Source organism: Thamnophis sirtalis, unplaced genomic scaffold (assembly GCF_051295495.1).
Source record: "Thamnophis sirtalis isolate CommonGarterSnake01/CBP01778 unplaced genomic scaffold, rThaSir2_p1.2 scaffold_3, whole genome shotgun sequence".
In the NCBI taxonomy this organism is placed as follows: domain Eukaryota; kingdom Metazoa; phylum Chordata; class Lepidosauria; order Squamata; family Natricidae; genus Thamnophis; species Thamnophis sirtalis.
In genome coordinates this window covers 9,740,267-9,756,733 of record NW_028261383.1, presented here as the reverse complement: position 1 = coordinate 9,756,733, position 16,467 = coordinate 9,740,267, and the positions used below count along the sequence as shown (strand labels likewise).

General features: G+C 42.7%; 1 protein-coding gene across 1 annotated transcript in view; it reads left to right on the top strand.

Moving 5' to 3' along the window:
* The window catches only part of LOC106549518 (uncharacterized), a 33,656-nt gene that overhangs the window by 12,431 nt on the left and 4,758 nt on the right, over nt 1–16,467 (top strand). Inside the window, 6 exon segments of the mRNA XM_087707951.1 lie at nt 429–628; nt 2,041–2,081; nt 13,270–13,719; nt 14,212–14,332; nt 14,496–14,578; nt 15,214–15,340. Coding sequence (XP_087564077.1) covers nt 429–628; nt 2,041–2,081; nt 13,270–13,719; nt 14,212–14,332; nt 14,496–14,578; nt 15,214–15,340 — 1,022 coding nt within the window.

Sequence of the window (16,467 nt, the reverse complement as noted above, 5' to 3'; positions counted from 1 at the left end):
AAATCACCCAATGAGGGCTGTTTGGAAACTGAAACAGTATTTGCTGGAGACAGCTAGGAGCCTGGACGTAACTTAGTTTAACTTCTCTACTAAAGCTGCAGGCTCTGTGAGCTCAAAACTAGTCTGCTGCTCTGAACTGAAACTGAAGATGTTCTCCTCTGCCTGTGTTTTACTTGTATTTCCTACCATGTTGGAAAACCTGCTTTTGGTATTGCATATTTACGTCATGTGTTATATTACATATAAAGAGAAGTTAATGAATTCTGCTGAATCAGTTACCTATGTGTGCTTTCTGGATGTGGTTGTTGTTGCAAACTCTGACAAAGTTCCCTCACTTATCATAAAAAGATCCACACGGGGAAGAAACCATACAAGTGTTTGAAATGCAGGATAAGTTTTAGAACTAGCAGTATGTTTAATCATCACAGGAATATCAACCCAGGGGAGAAATATAAGTGGAATAAGAATGCAAAATGCTTCACTAATTCAAATTCCCTCATTTGCCATAAAGCAATCCACACAGTGGACAAACCATATAAGTACATGGAGTGTGGAAAGTGTTTCACAAGCAGCAGTCATCTTAGTCACCACAAGAGGATCCACACAGGGGAGAAACCACATAAATGCAGTGAGTGGCAAATGCTTCAGACTAATAAGTGCACTTAATACCCATAGAAAGGTTCACTCAGGCAAGAAATCAGGCAAGTGTGCAGATCATGGAAAGAGTTTCCGTAAGCTGGCAGTCCGGTAGAATTGGCCTGTAGTGCTGCATTCTAACTGCTGCGGCTCCACAATAACTTTGAATGGTCACTAAATGAACTGTTGTAAGTTGAGAACTACCTGTACTTTTGTGTCCCTCAAGTCATCTAATGAGCTACAGTGAAATATGATACTAATAGTACTAATACCATTCTATAAAACCTTAGTAAGACCACACCTAGAATACTGCATCAGTTTTGGTCATCACACTATAAAAAGATGTTGAGACTCTAGAAAAGGTGCAAAGAGCAACAAAAATGATAAGGCCACAGGAGGCTAAAACATATGAAGAACGGTTGTTGGTATTGGGTATGTTCAGTTTCCAAAGCACCTGAGGGAAGGACAAGAAGCAATGGGTGGAAACTGATCAAGGAGCGATTAATCCTAGAAACAAGGAGAAATTTTCTGACAGTGAGAACAATAAACCAATGGAATAGCTTGACTTCAGAAGTTGTGTGTGCTTCATCACTGGAAGCTTTAAGAACAGACTGGGCAGCCATCTGTCAGAAATGGTATAGGGTCTTCTGCTTGAGTAGAGGGTTGGACTAGATGACCTACAAAAGGTCCCTTCCAGTGGTGGGTTACCAATTTTTTTACTATTGGTTTGGGTGCACTTGCGCGTGCATTTGGACAGGTGGGCAGAGCCTCCCGCCGCCGCTACTACCGGTTCGCCCGATCAGGGCCAAACTGGGAGCAACCCACCTCTAGTCCCTTCCAACTCTGTTATCCTATTCTAATTATAATGCTTGATGGCCTCTTTGGGTGAGCTGTGAATCAAGGTGCTTGCAGAGGTTGCCATCTAGTGGATCCTTGCATTATAATACCCAGAGATCTCAACTGGAAGCAGGACTTTTTTCCCCAGGAGTGGATTCAAACAGGATTTTGAAAAGGAGGAAGCAAGCCAGTCTCCACTTGCAGTCTAGTTAGGAAAAAGCACTCTCTCCCATTAACTGCCAGCGCACAAAGAGGCTGAGGGGAACCCTTGCGAGAAAGGAGACCCATATGCAAATCTTCATATGTTCTGTCAGCAAGCAACAGTCAGGCTTGTGTTGACTGTGGGGAAGTGGAAGCCTGGACCTATTTTGAGATCTGAAGGTAGGTGGAAAGGAAGCCTGGACCAATCTGCTTCATCCTCTGGTCACATCAGGCAAGAGAAACCTTTCTCTTTGGGGATAACTTTGTTTGGCAGGAATCCCTTAAAGGTTGAAGTCATTGCCTTCAATTTTGTGCAGATGGGGGCTTGGAGGTCCTTCATGGGTTATCTTGGCCCTTTTCTTGCAGTTATCATCAGCAGTAGTGGAAAAGATGGCCTGGGAGGAAGCGTTAGACAGGCTCTTTTCCATCTCTGAATCAATTTTGAATTGCTCCCTGTGCAACTTTTTTTTCTAATCTTAGGAGGGTTCATTGTTGGAGAACCTGTCCTGCAGACAGAATATCTGCCGAGCATGGGCCTTTTATTCTTCCCAACCAAGAAATTAGATTTTTGAGGATGGGAATGCAGTTTATTTCCAAGGCCATTTGTTCTGGGCTGCAAGAAAAATTCTGTGCAAACCAGAAGTCGGTGTGAGAAGCACCATCCAGAAGATCTATGTGTGATAGCACGCACACATGCGCTTTTGGCACCCAACAGAAAAAGGTTGCCATCACTAATCTATAGACTATGCAAGAGAAAATTAACAAGGAAAAAAGGAACAAAAAGACGCAAGCACCTTTCTACTACCCAGATTAGCAAAAATTAAATCCAAGATTAACATCAGACCGACAATCAAATAAACAATACCCCAATCAAGAAGCTACCAAAGAAGCCAACAGCAAACAGACAAACCAAAGAATCTCTAAGACCACCCCCACTCACACTGACAGGGCAAGCCGCTAGAATATAAACAGACTGAACCTCATGCCTTATTACCACTGATGATGTCACCTTGTTGGGTAATGTAACATCGCAAGAAAACAAGCAAGCTCGGATAGCACCAAGGACCCCTCATTTCAACTCTGAGCTACAAATAGTCTGCTTTATTTTCCTTAACTGTTTATTTCCTCCTCCCTTTAGCTTGGCAGTTGAAAACGTCTTTCATAGTGAGCAAGGATTTTAATTTGTTCAGGATAAAAGCCAGACTTCTCCAAAGATGGGTCAAGGGGCCTGTTCTTACTTTTCTCCTTCAACAAAAGGAAGTTGTTTTGCAGACATAGGGAAATCTCTGGATTTGTTTGGAACAGCATTTCAGCCCAGAGAAAAAATAAACTTGCAGTACACCGAAGAGGAAGGAGAAGGAAAAGTTTCCCCTATAGTTCTGGATGGCACTTGTGGAAAATTCTGGGAAAGGTGCAGGCAGAACATCTTAGAAGAAGAAACCATCAGTTGGCTTGCACAGCATCAACCTTTCAAATTATTCTGTAAGGAGGTTGAGGGACCCCGAGAGCTTTGCAGCCAACTTCATCGCCATTACCATCAATGGCTGAAGCCAGAGAAGCACACAAAAACTCAAATGTTGGACCTGGTGGTCTTGGAGCAATTCCTGGCCATCCTGCCCCCAAAAATGGAAGGCTGGGTGTGAGAATGTGGAGCAGAAACCAGCTCCCAGGCAGTGGCCCTCGCAGAAGGTTTCCTCCTGAGCCAGGCAGAGAAGAAGAAGCAGGAAGAGATGGAGATAAGAGAATATCACCAGGTAATTCAAGATGGCCATGGCGCAAACCAGTGGTATGAACTTCTTAAAGGCTTCCCTATACAGAATGCTGCTATAAAGCATTGCATGCCAAAACAATCAGATGTAAAGATAATCCCCACCCTGTGCCATTACTGCTGAACATTTAATTCCTGTACACAATCTCATTTCTCATCTTTTCTCAACTTCTCATATTACCTATTATCATCCATTGGTTTCTTATGATTTAATGCAATGCGCCCTGCTCCCCTGCACATGCGCGCACGACTCCCCCGTGCTCCCCAGTCACCCCCCCATACACATGACTCCCCCATGCTCCCCGTGCATGTGTGCAATCCCCGTGCCCCGGGGATAGGCAGTAAATTATTCACATCCCTAGTACAAGTAATCTTTGACTTACAACAGTTCATTTAGTGACCGGTTGCAACAGTTCCACCACAAATCCGCGAAGCCCTTATCCGCGGAGACATAAGCGCGAAGACTAATTCACGCCGTTCGAAGCGCTAAGGAAAAACGCGACCCTACCGCGATGACATAATCGCGGAGGGCAAATCCGCGCATTCCCAAGCACTCAGTACCCTAAACCTAACCCTAACCCTAACCCCAACCCTAAACCTAACCCTAAACCTAACCCTATCCCTAAAACAAACCCCTAAACCTAATCCTAACCCTTACCTTAATTGAAATCGGCTTTCTGCCGTGGCGCTGTTTTAAAGCGCCCTTCTGTTGCCACGCTGTTGTCGCGGCGGTGATGACACGCGATGATGACGTCGCTTTAGCGACACGCTTATGTCTCCGCGGATAAGGGCTTTGCGGTTTTGTCGTGCCACAGGTTGCAACAGAATTGAAAAAAGTGACAGGACCATTTTTCCCACTTATGACCATTGTAGTGTCCCCATGGTCACATAATCAAAATTAGGACACTCCGGCAACTGGCTCATATTTATGACAATTGCAGTGTCCTGGGATCATGTGATCACCTTTTGACCTTCGGACAAGCAAAGTTAATGGGGAAGCCAGATTTACTTAACAACTGTAGTAATAACTTATAACCTGCAGTGCTTCACTTTACAACTATGGTAAGAAAGGTCATAACATGGGGCAAAATTCACTTAACAAATGTCCCACTTAGCAACAACAATTTGGGGGCACCATTGTAGTCGTAAGTCAAAGACTGCCTGTATAGGATTGCCCTTCCAGAAAGTGTCTTCATTATTAAAGTATTGTAGCCTTTCTGATTCTAATCCAGGGGTGTCAAACTCAAGGTCCATGGGACAGATCCAGTCCATGAGGTGTTTAGACCTGGCCCACAGGGCCGCCCTGGGAACTGTAAAGGACCAGCTCGTGGTGCCTTTGCCAATGAAAACAGAGCTTGGGAGGGCTGTGCACGCCCCTGGACTCTGTTTTCACTTGCAGAGGGCTGCAGGAGGTCATCGTGGTCGAAAATAGGGCCTAGGGGGGATTGTGCGGCCCCCCCAGAGCTCCATTTTCACTGGCAGAGGGCTAGCAAAACAAACAAAAAACAAAAGGAGAAATGTTTCCCCTTTTGCATTTGAGCATTCAAGAAGGGACAGATGTCGGCTCTGGCTAGCCTAGAGGCCCGGAGCTGCCATACGGGGGGACGGGACTGGGCCAGCTGCCAAGACACGTGCTTACCAGATGGAGATCTCCCTCCTCCACAAGCAATCCAGCTGAGAACTATACATAACTCTGCCTGACTGATTGCTGGGAGGTTGTCACTGAGAACATTTCATAACTGATAACTGACTGAGAACAATCCATGATTGATTGCCGGGTGGTTTTCACTCTGGGTCACAAGGTGATGGGTGTGCACCAATTAAAGTATAAAAGGTGGTGGGGAGCACCAGATGTCAGCTCTGACAATTTATTCATTGCCTTAGTGCTTTGTTGGTCAGTTCGTGCCATCTCTGTATTTTGCTGTTTTCCTTAACCCTTTGGAACCTGACACAGGAAAGGAGAAAGGGAAAGAGGAAAGAAAAAGAAAAAATAGGAAAAAAGCAAGGAAGGAAAAAGAAGGAAAGGGAAGGAAAAAGAAAAAAAGGAAGGAAGGAGGGATGATATTATAAGATGGAGGGAGAGTCTGAGGGAAATCCTGCCTTAGTATTGGCCATCACAGGTGCCCCCGACATGAGTAAACTTGAGCTGGCCACACCCACCCCAGGTCAAACACAACCCTGATGTGGCCCGAAATGAAATCGAGTTTGACACCCCAGCTCCAACCAAAAAGACTGGCAGCTTAGAATGCAAAACATCCTAGCTAACTTACATGCAGCAGATAAGGGGAGTTAGCTTTGAATCTGCTGCTTCTCAGGGAGAGGACAGTTCTTTAATAGTGGCAACCATATGAGCCTTCCAGAAGTACGCAGGGCAGACCAAGGGGCCTGAAGAGGCGCAACTGAAAACAATGGAGATTTCATCAAAATGGAATTTCTCTGGCTAAACTGCCTATATCAGCCCATTGTAGTCAGTTAGTTCCAGGCCATGATACAGTCCCACTAGAACAAGATCCTCTGACTCTTCGCCACCAGCGGTGCTTTTGTTTAGCCTTCGCCCAAAGCCCCACACCAAGAGGCTGAAGCAGACCCCAAGTCAGAATTTCTGGCCCCCTCTGACCCGCACAAAAAGACCCTGAAGGGGGAGACTCTCTGCAGCAACACAAGTGTTCATTGCACATATCCAGCCTAGAGGCTGTAGTTTGAGGACCCCTGATTTATTGCAATATAAAAAAAAATGCAAGTAATTTTTCTATGAACCAGCAAAAATTTTCTTACAGACTACCAGTAGTCCACAGACCACCAGTTGGTGACCACTACTGTAGAATGCACAAAGGATGTTTTAAAAACAAGTACTTTTTACATCTTTTGTTTCACTCTCAGAGAATAGGACAGCACTGTTGTTACCTGTGGAAACAACTCTTCTTTGCGGTGCAGTAGAAACAGCAATTTTGCCTCCAGCTCAGGTAGGAAGAAAATTCTACTTCCCAAAATCAAAATGTAATTTAATCAAAGAGCATCCAGTGAGATTTTTCAGAGCTACTTCCCACACTGTGAGGTCCCATCAAGTCAGTTTTTAAGAGTTCATGCTTTACGTCAGTTTCCCATCTGTTTGCTTATTAATATGATCATGTTTTATTCATTCAAGGACAACTGACAGAATTTTCATGTAAGTCTTTAATAAGTGTTGAATTGATCTCTGAGGACTAACGTAAGCCACTGTTTAAAATATCATGTAGCACTGTAAAAAATGTTGATTAAAACATCTTCCAGTAAAGACTTGATCCTTTATTCAATAGTTCATCCAGAGTCTGTCCTATCAGTTGAATCAAGATTATGGTATAGCTGCCTCTGAACTGGATTGTAGGCTCTGTAGGATAACGTCAATTAATAAAATATCCCAGCTATGTCATCAATCATATTTGAACTGTGATCAATTTTGGTGGCAGATATCTTTAGGGAAGATATTCATATTCCTTATATAAAAACTGATCTAGAGGATTTCTTCATTAAGAAACAGAATTTTTGAATAGTTTTTAGAATTGTACTTTAATAGCAACATTTTCTTTCCTCTCCAGGATCCTGTTTCTTTTGAGGATATAGTGATTAATTTCTCTGGGGAGGAATGGGCTCTGCTGGATTTTGACCAAAAAACTATGTACAGAGAAGTCATGCTGGAAAATGCTAAGATTGTGGCCTCCATATGTAAGGGTTCCTTTTTACACTGGGTCCAAATGGGGAAGGTATAGGTGCTGTGGTGGTGCAGTTGTTAGAATGCAGTATTGCAGGCTAATTTGGCTGACTGCCAGGAGTTCAATCCTGATCGGCTCGAGGTTGACTCAGCTTTCCATCCTTCCAAGGTTGGTAAAATGAGGACGCAGATTCTTGGGGAAATATGCTGACTCTATAAACCACTTAGAGACGGCTGTAAAGCATTGTGAAGCGGTATATAAGTCTAAGTGCTATTGCTATATCATTTAGGCAGAAGTAGCATATTTTTTGGACTATAAGACACACCGGTGTATAAGACACACCAAGATTTCAAAGAGGTAAGTAAGAAAAAAAAGTTTTTGTCTTCCCCAGCCCTCAGGAGCACTCTGCAGGCTTCAGCAGGGCTGGGGGAAGGCAAAATGGTTCGTTTTTCATCAAAACAGGAGCATTTTTCTCTTCCCCCAGCCCTGCTGAAGCATGCAGGGTGCTTCTGGGGGGTGGGGGGGAAGACAAAAACACTCCCGTTTTGATGAAAAATGGCCCATTTTTTGCCCATTTTTCACCAAGATGCAGCTTTTTTCTCCTAGTCCTGCTGAAGCCTGCAGAGTGCTTCTGGGGGGTGGGGGAAGGCAAAAACACTCCCGTTTCTCTGACTATAATGATGGGTTTTGGTAGCCTAGAGAGACCCACAATGTTCGCAGGAGGGATGGAATTCCTAACAATTGGTATTTCCTCTCAGCATGACTAGGAGGTATAACCTCCTACTTACTTGATCCAATAGATGTAGCTACTGCTTTCATTTTAAAGGTCACTTTAAACTGTAGCCGAAATTTTTCAAAAAAATGAATCTTGTGCATGGTCCACCAATTACTTTGATGTTAACCTATAGGTTACCCTAGCCACGCGACAGTAGTTTCCAATAGCACATTAAAACATTACAATTTCTAACAGCACATTAAACAGCACATTAAGGTACCAGAAGTCAAGAAAAATTCCATATGGCCCAAAAGAAATGAAAACAGAAAGGGAAAGTGTGTTAATATTTATATAAAATGTGCAACTAATATCCTTCTTAGCACCCTCACTTTTTGCCTAAATCATCTCATCCTTTTTTTTAAAATCTCAAGCAGGTGATGAACCGACATTTGAGGATGATAAGCCAGCAGCGGAAAAATTGCAAACAGTCAAGAATAAAATTAAAGGAAGGCTCTTTGAAAATCCATGGGGACCAAAAAGGCCTAAGGAAAACCAATTCAACAACACTGCAATGTGCAAAAATTCATGTCTGCTTGCCCCTAGAAGATCATAAAAAGAGACATCTGAATTCCTCCCAATTTTAGGGAGGAAAAAGATGCGCCTTATACTCTGAAAAATATGGTAGATCAGATTAGGAGAGCCAGTTGAGTGTAGTGGTTAAGGCACCAGACTAGAAACCAAAAGACTGTGAGCTCTAGTCCTGCCTTAAGATATGAAAGGCAGCTGGGTAACTTTCTCTTCATTCTCTCTCAGCCCTTGGAAAGCAGGAATGGCAAACCACTTCTGAAACATTGCCAAGAAAACTGCAGGGATATATCAGTCACCTAAAGTAACTGATTTAAAGTAAAATACTGACTCAAAAGCATATTTTTTAAAAAGAATAGAAAATTGCAATGGGCCATTTGTTTAACTATTGGAAAAAACAACAGGATTCTGACACATTTACAGGTCCAGAATCAGCTTTCCATATAAAAGAGCTGCTCTCATCAAACTTTTATCCTGCCACAGGACCTGGTTTTCTTTAAAGGAGATGTGGGAGGACGGGAGATGATCTCCAAAAATCCACCATGGACTAGGAAAGCTGCTTAAGGCATCCCTTGAACATCTTCAGAAGTTGCCTTCAGAAGTTGTAGGTGCTTCATCACTGGAGGTTGGAGATTCTGTCAACCCAGGTCATGGTTGTCCCAAAGGTGCTTTTTTCAAGAGGCAACTGGTTTTTCTTTGAAGACGTTTATCACTGGAGGTTTTAAAGAAAAGACTGTCTGAAAATGGAATAGGTTCTTCAACTTGATAAGGGGGTTGGACTAGAAGACCTACTAGGTACATTCCAGCTCTGTTCCGATTGAAACGTCTGTCCCACCTCTCGCCTCCTGTCATCGCTCAGCATCTGCAGCTTTCCTTCCTTCAATCCACCCTCCCCTTTCACCAGTCCCTCCTTTGGACATCGCCTGCAGGATCCGCCAGATGGCGCGTCTTTGCGAACACCTTAATTAGCTGCTTCGGCTGAAAATACTCGAAAGATCGTTTGCATCTTGCAGGAGTCGAATCCTTAAAGGGACAAGCACTCTCGCCTTGAACCAGGAAACAAGGCTACGGTGGCGGTAGTCTTCACGGAAAGGGGAGCCCGGGTGGAAGGCTGCGTTTCCCCTGCTTAGCAAGCCCCGGTGGCGTCTTCATTGGCTGCGAGAAGCCCGAACCGTCTTCAAGATTCTTCTTCCAAATTGGAGGGGAGGAAGCGTGGAACTTGCACTCCCATTTAAGGTTTGCTCCATTCCTTTGGTCTTTCCTTGCAGGTGTTTTTTTAAGATGGAAAGCCATTTCCTGCAGACTTACGATACGGCTGTGGAAGGGGGGGACGGGGAGAGGCCACTGCTGCTGCTGTCAAACACTGTCAAACAATTTGCTAAGACTGTATTACTATTATTCTCCTCCTTAACTAGTATCTATCTCTTTCAACTTATTACTATAACCATGTTGCTTGCATCTTTCAATTTATATTGTTTTTATTTGTTTCCTAATACAATTTGATAGATTAGTAACCTATGACTTTCATGAAGTGTTATATCGTATGATTCTTGATGAATGTATTTTATTCTCCATATGTACACTGAGAGCATATGCACCAAAGACAAATTCCTTGTGTGTCCAATCACACTTGGCCAATAAAGTATTCTATTCTATTCTATAAACATCAACAGGCAATGGTGGTTGGCATGTGGGGCGAGGAGATGCAGGAGAGCAAAATGGTGAAGTGGAACTTGGTTTGGCTCTGCTCCGCAGGATTCTTTCCCAGCAATTCCTGTGCAATTGTGAACCATGGGCACAGTCCAGACAAACCTGTGAGGTTTACGAACCCCTTCCCTACTCGGCTCCTTGGGGATCATCCAGGTCATGGTTGTCCCAAAGGTGCTTATTCAAGAGGCAATTGGACTTTCTGGTTTTTCTTTGGAGATGTTTCTTTTGTCAGCTGAAGAAGCGTCTTGGATGAGAAGCAAAACATCTTCAAAGAAAAACCAGAAAGTCCAGTTGCCTCTTTAAAAAGTTGGTTCTTTTCCAGCTTCTGAGCCAGCCTGGGACTGCTCCTCCTTTTCTGTTTCCTCTCTAGGTGCTGGAGAACTTGCTGGTGCTCCTACTCAAAGAATCTGTTCTAAATAGAATTTTTTATTGGTCAAGTGTGATTGGACATACAAAGAATTTGTCTCTGGCCCATAAGCTCTCAGCATACATAAAAGCAATAAGTGATAAATCATGATGATCATCAGAAGATACAATCATCGTAAATCATAAGCTATAACACTTCATGATAGTCATAGGATACTAAATAAGCAAAAAACATAAATCACAATGGGATACCAAATAAAGACAAACAACATAAATCATAAAATTCAAACAAGATAATTATAATCTCCTAAAGAGCTAAGGAAATAAGTAATAGAAAAGATGAGAAGGATAATAGCTGGTTTGACATCCTAGGGCATCAAACAGTGTTGTGGGAATTAGCTGTTTAGCAGAGTGATGGAATTGGGGGGAAACTGTCTTTGTGTCTGGTTGTTTTGACCTGCAATCTCCATCGTCTTGAGGGAAGAAGCTGAAACAGTTTATGTCCAGGATGTAAGGGATCTGTAGATATTTTCACAGCCCTCTTTCTGGCTCATGCAGTATACAGGTCCTCAGTGGGAGGCAGGCTGGTTGCAATTATTTTTTTCTGCAGTACTAATTATCTGTTGAAGTCTGTGTCTGTCTTGTTTGGTTGCTGTGCCAAACCATACAGTGCAAATGACAGACTCAATAATTCATTTGTAGAACTGTATCAGCAGTTCTTGGGAAGTCTTGAGCTTTCAGAGTTGACACAGTAAGAACATTCTTTGTTATGCTTTTTTGATGATACAATACAATACGATAAGATACAATACAACAGCAGAGTTGGAAGGAACCTTGGAGGTCTTCTAGTCCAACCTCCTGCCTAGGCAGGAAACCCTATACCATTTCAGACAAATGGTTATCCAACATCTTCTTAAAGACTTCCAGTGTTGGGGCATTCACAACTTCTGGAGGCAAGCTGTTCCACTGATTAACCGTTCTGTCAGGAAATTTATCCTCAGTTGTGAGTTGCTTCACTCCTTGATTAGTTTCTACCCATCGCTTCTTGTTCTACCCTCAGGTGCCTTGGAGAATAGTTTGACTCCCTCTTCTTTGTGGCAACCCCTGAGATATTGGAACACTGCTATCATGTATTCCCACGTCCTTCTTTCTATTAAACTAGACATACCATTCCTGCAACCGTTCTTCATGTTTTAGTCTCTAGTCCCCTAATCATCTTTGTTGCTCTTCTCTGCACTCTTTCTAGAGTCCTCCACATCTTTTCTACATCGTGGTGACCAAAACTGAATGCAGTATTCCAAGTGTGGCCTTACCAAAGCATTATAAAGTAGTATTAACACTTCATGTGATCTTGATTCTATCCCTGTTTATGCAGCCTAGAACTGTGTTGGCTTTTTTGGCACAGTGCTGCACACTGCTGGCTCATATTTAAATGGTTGTCCACTAGGACTCCAAGATCCCTCTTAGTTACTACTATTGAGCAGGGTACTACCTATACTGTACCTGTGCATTTCATTTTTTGTTGCCTAAATGTAGAACCTTATTCTTTTCACCATTGAATTTCATTTTATTAGATAGTACCCAATGTTCAAGTTTGTCAAGTTTCTTCTGTATCTTAAGCCTGTCTTCTGGAGTGTTGGCTATTCCTGCCAGCTTGGTATTATCTCCAAATTTGATGAGTTCCCCATTTATTCCCTCATCCAAATCATTGATGAAGATGTTGAAGAGTACTAGGCCTAAAACAGAGCCTTGGAATACTCCACTGCATAGTTCCCTCCATGTAGATGCAGCTCCGTTGAGGACTGCACGTTGAGTGCGGTTGGTCAGCCAGTTACGAATCCATTTGGTGGTGATGCTGTCTAACCCCAATTCTTCTACTTTATCTAGTAGTACGTTATGGTCTACCTGATGTTTTTGACATTAGGTGCAGAGAGAGCTCAGTCAGGAAAGCATCTTCTCGATTAAAGAGTGAAATATTTGCAAATTCAGCGGATCTTCTCTTGGGGAAATCTTCCAATTGCCTGAAGCTTCGAGAGTGGCAGGGATCCCAGAGAGCCTGAAGATCAGTGACTCTATTCAATACAGGTAGCTCTCAACCTATGACCAGAATTGAGTCCCAAATTTTGGTTACTAAGTGAAACATTTGTTAAGTGAATTTTACCCCATTTTATGACCTTTGGTACCACCAAAGTGGATCACTGCAGTTATTAAGTTAGTGACACAATTGTTCAGCGAATCTGGCTTTCCCATTGACTTTGCTTGTTAAGAAAGTTATGAAAGAGGATCACTTTACTACAGGCCACCGCAACAGTCATAAACATGAATCAGTTTCTAAGCATCTGATTTTTTATCACAAGACCATGGGGATACTGCAATGGTGATAAGTGTGAAAAATGGTCACAAGCCACTTTTTCCAATGCTGTTGTAACTTTGAACAGTCACTAAATAAACTGTTGTAAGTCGAGGACTACCTGCATGAAGACAAATTTCTTTGAGAACAAGAGGAAGGGGAGCTGCACCCCAATGTTAATTGATCCCTGATTCTGTATTCCCCTGTAGTATTATTCTAAGTGGATGCTTGTATATTTCTTTTTTTTTCTGACTTAATTTTTTTTCTCCACTAAGCTTTATGGAAGCATATTACCTTTCTTCCACTACAGGCAAAGTTTCATGTTCTCTGGAGAGGAGACAGCCCATCATTTAAAGTGATTCAAGTTGTAGTCTTTCTCCCAGAAATGACCATTGCTTTCTAAATCTAACAGAGCCTTCGATTTCATTGGAGTAGCATTTCAGCACAGAGAAAAATGGTGTCACACAACAAAGCAGGGGAAGAAGAAGAAAGGTCCCACATTGTCCTGGTTGGGACTAATGGGAAATCCCGGGAAAGAACCAATTACAAAGTCTTGGAAGAAGAAACTACCAGTTGGCTGATACAGCATCTCCAGTTCAGAGAGTTTTGCTACCAAGCTGAGGGGCCCAGAGACGTTTGCAGCCAACTTCACCACATTTACTGTCAATGGCTGAAACCGGAGAAGCACACAAAAGCTCAGATGCTGGACCTGATGGTCCTTAAGCAGTTCCTGGCCATCCTACCCCCAGGAATTGAGAGCTGGGTTCGGGAGTGTGGAGCAGAGACTTGTTCCCAGGCGGTGGCCCTTACGGAAGGTTTTCTCCTGAGCCAGGCAGAGGAAAAAAAGCAGAGAGAATTGCAGGTAAGAAGTTAACAACCCTAGGGGTCCCCAACCCCCAAGGCTACAGCCCAGTACTGAGTTGTAGCCCGTTCGGAACTAGCCTGCACAAACAGCAGGCAAGCATGTGCAAGCAGCTCCATTTGTGCAGGTGGCAGGTGCTTGCTCATTCAAGAAACTCAATTTGTCCACTGCTAGCACAAATGGAGTTTCTCATGTGAGCACATGGGCTCACTACATGTGTGGAACCATCCCCTCTCTCTCCCACACCGCAGGTCGCAAAGTCGGAGTCAAGATCTGAAAAACTGTGTTGTTGAATTCATGAATGTTTTCCTTCTGGTGCTATTGCCATGGATAAAATTTGATTTCCACTTTGGAAAGATTAGTGTGGTGTCTCCCATCTGTCAATTTTTCAGGACATGTGAGAATTAGTCTTTCTAAAGGAAAGTGGAATTGGGGGATAAACAATAGTAATGCATTCTCCACTTTTTCTCTCTCTCTTGGCTGCTGCTTCAGATTAAGGGGGTTTACAGGGAGATGGCCATGGAGCCCTCCAAATGGGTGGATACATCATGCCCCCTTAAGGAACCTGTTGGGAGGATCTGCCAGGAGACTCCATCTCAGAGCATATCAGCAGGTAAAGCTGTGTTTCTTTGGGTCTTTGCACTTTCTGAACTAGTTTCTTTTAGGAAATTTAGTTGCACTCCATTGCTGTATGTGGCTAAGATTTATTGCTATTCTCCAGAATGTATTGTTAAGTTTTAAAATATGTATTTCCTCAAGTTTTATCTTATTGTCAGATAACAGAGCAACATTGATGGTACCTTTAGAATCATCTCTGATTTATGGTGTAGCAGGAACAGCTATTGAGCTTCAAACTCAGGTAGGAAAAGAATGCCTTCCTTCTTCTGTATTCTAACACTATGTATGCTACTGTCTCCAAAACCATCTGAATCCTTTTTTCCAGAGTGAATTTCTTCCACTGTCAAATTTAATCCATTTTTTTAGAACAGGCGCAGCTCCAGTGATCTAATGACAGCATATTTGAAATATCAAACAGGAATCTCCCAACTCCTTGTTGAGTAAGCCACTTTCCAGGAAGGATGCCAACCATGATCAATGGTGCGCCCAAGGCCTATCTCACCAGTTGTTTCCATAAGATGTTGGATTTGCTGCTGAATTCTGCAGTCAGAAACATTTATTCAGTAAGACAGAGCAGCGTTTTCCAAACAGTTCTTCCTTCCAGAGTACTGTGAGAACTTGATGGGGTACCATGATATACAAAGAATGAATAAAAATCGATGCAGCTAATTTTTACAGTAGAATGTTTCCTCTCAAGCCTGTTTCATCTAACAGGCTGTGTGACCTGAAAAACCTGACAGAGAACTTAACAGTACTTTCTGGTCATATTAACAAGAAAACAAACTCTCTGCTGCTAGTGTTTGTTCTTTAAAAAGAATACATGCAAATCCTTCCTGGACCTGTTCATTAATTGGGAATGTTTCCTTTCTATTACAGAATCCCATATCTTTTGAAGAGGTAGCTGTATTTTTCTCTAAGGAGGAGTGGGCTCTGCTGGACTTGGACCAAAGAACTCTTTACAGAGAGATCATGATGGAAATTTCTGGGAACCTAGCCTCCATGGGTAAGTGATCCTGTCTGTTCTAGGGTCAGATAGCTGGGGAGAGTAAATCCAAACTAACCAATTTATTTGCTTCTTAGAGCAAATGCTGATTTATTCTGTTCTCCAGTGGAAGAAAATATCTTTAACTGATTGTTCCTCCCTGTGGCAGGGAGGGCTAAAACCTGCATAGTGTCCTTAGAGAAAGGGAAAGAGCACCCTCCCATTAGATTTCTAGTGTTGCCTCCATTGGTTTGCATATTACTTTGGGAGCTCCTTTTATTCTTTTATTTCTAAACTGATGGGATTTGAAAAATAGCACTACTACTAGGGATGAAACTGCTAGAAATTAGGCTGGATTCTGGCTGAATTCTCAAAACATTTGACAACTTAGCGAAATGCTCCTGCCATTTTCCATAAGACTTTCTTGGTTGCACTGCTACCTACAGATCCAGAGACAGATGTGGAAGAAGGAGCGCTTCCAGGCTGGGTAGGTAGCTCCTTTTTTTAAAGAGAATGCAACTTTTCCCCAGATCTCTTCAGTTCTAAAATCCAGATTTTTCTTTATCAACAGAACCTTCCTCTTACTTTAACTTTGATTTCTTCTCCCTCATCCAGTCCATCATTGTGTTCTTGGGGCTCTCTGAGCTTGCTTGTTTTCTTGCAGATGTCATGCAGGAAGAAAAGCTCCCATTTGCGTGTTGTCTGAAGTGTTTGCTGCCCATATGTGGTACTAATAAAGGAGAATATTTGTAGCTCAGGGTTGACATGAGGGGTCCTTGGTGCTCTCTGAGCTTGCATACTTGGACCAAAGAACAACTTTTTTCCCTGCATGATGTCTGCAAGAAAAAAGCAAGCTCAGAGAGCACCAATGACCCCTCATGTCAACCCCGAGCTACAAACATTCTCCTTTATTAGTAGTACATTATTGTATCAAGGCAAATTTCAAGAATGCCTATTACTACCATGGAATTGATTAATAAAGAGCTGTAGAGCTGTGATAATAGCTTTCCTAAGTGTCATGCTAACACTGAATTCACAAGGGACAAGAACACTATAGAATATTGTACATCAACTACCTAGATGCCAAAGAAAAGTTCACATTCTGGATAACTGATGACAAAAAGCAGGGAAATTCCAGTAAAGTAGTG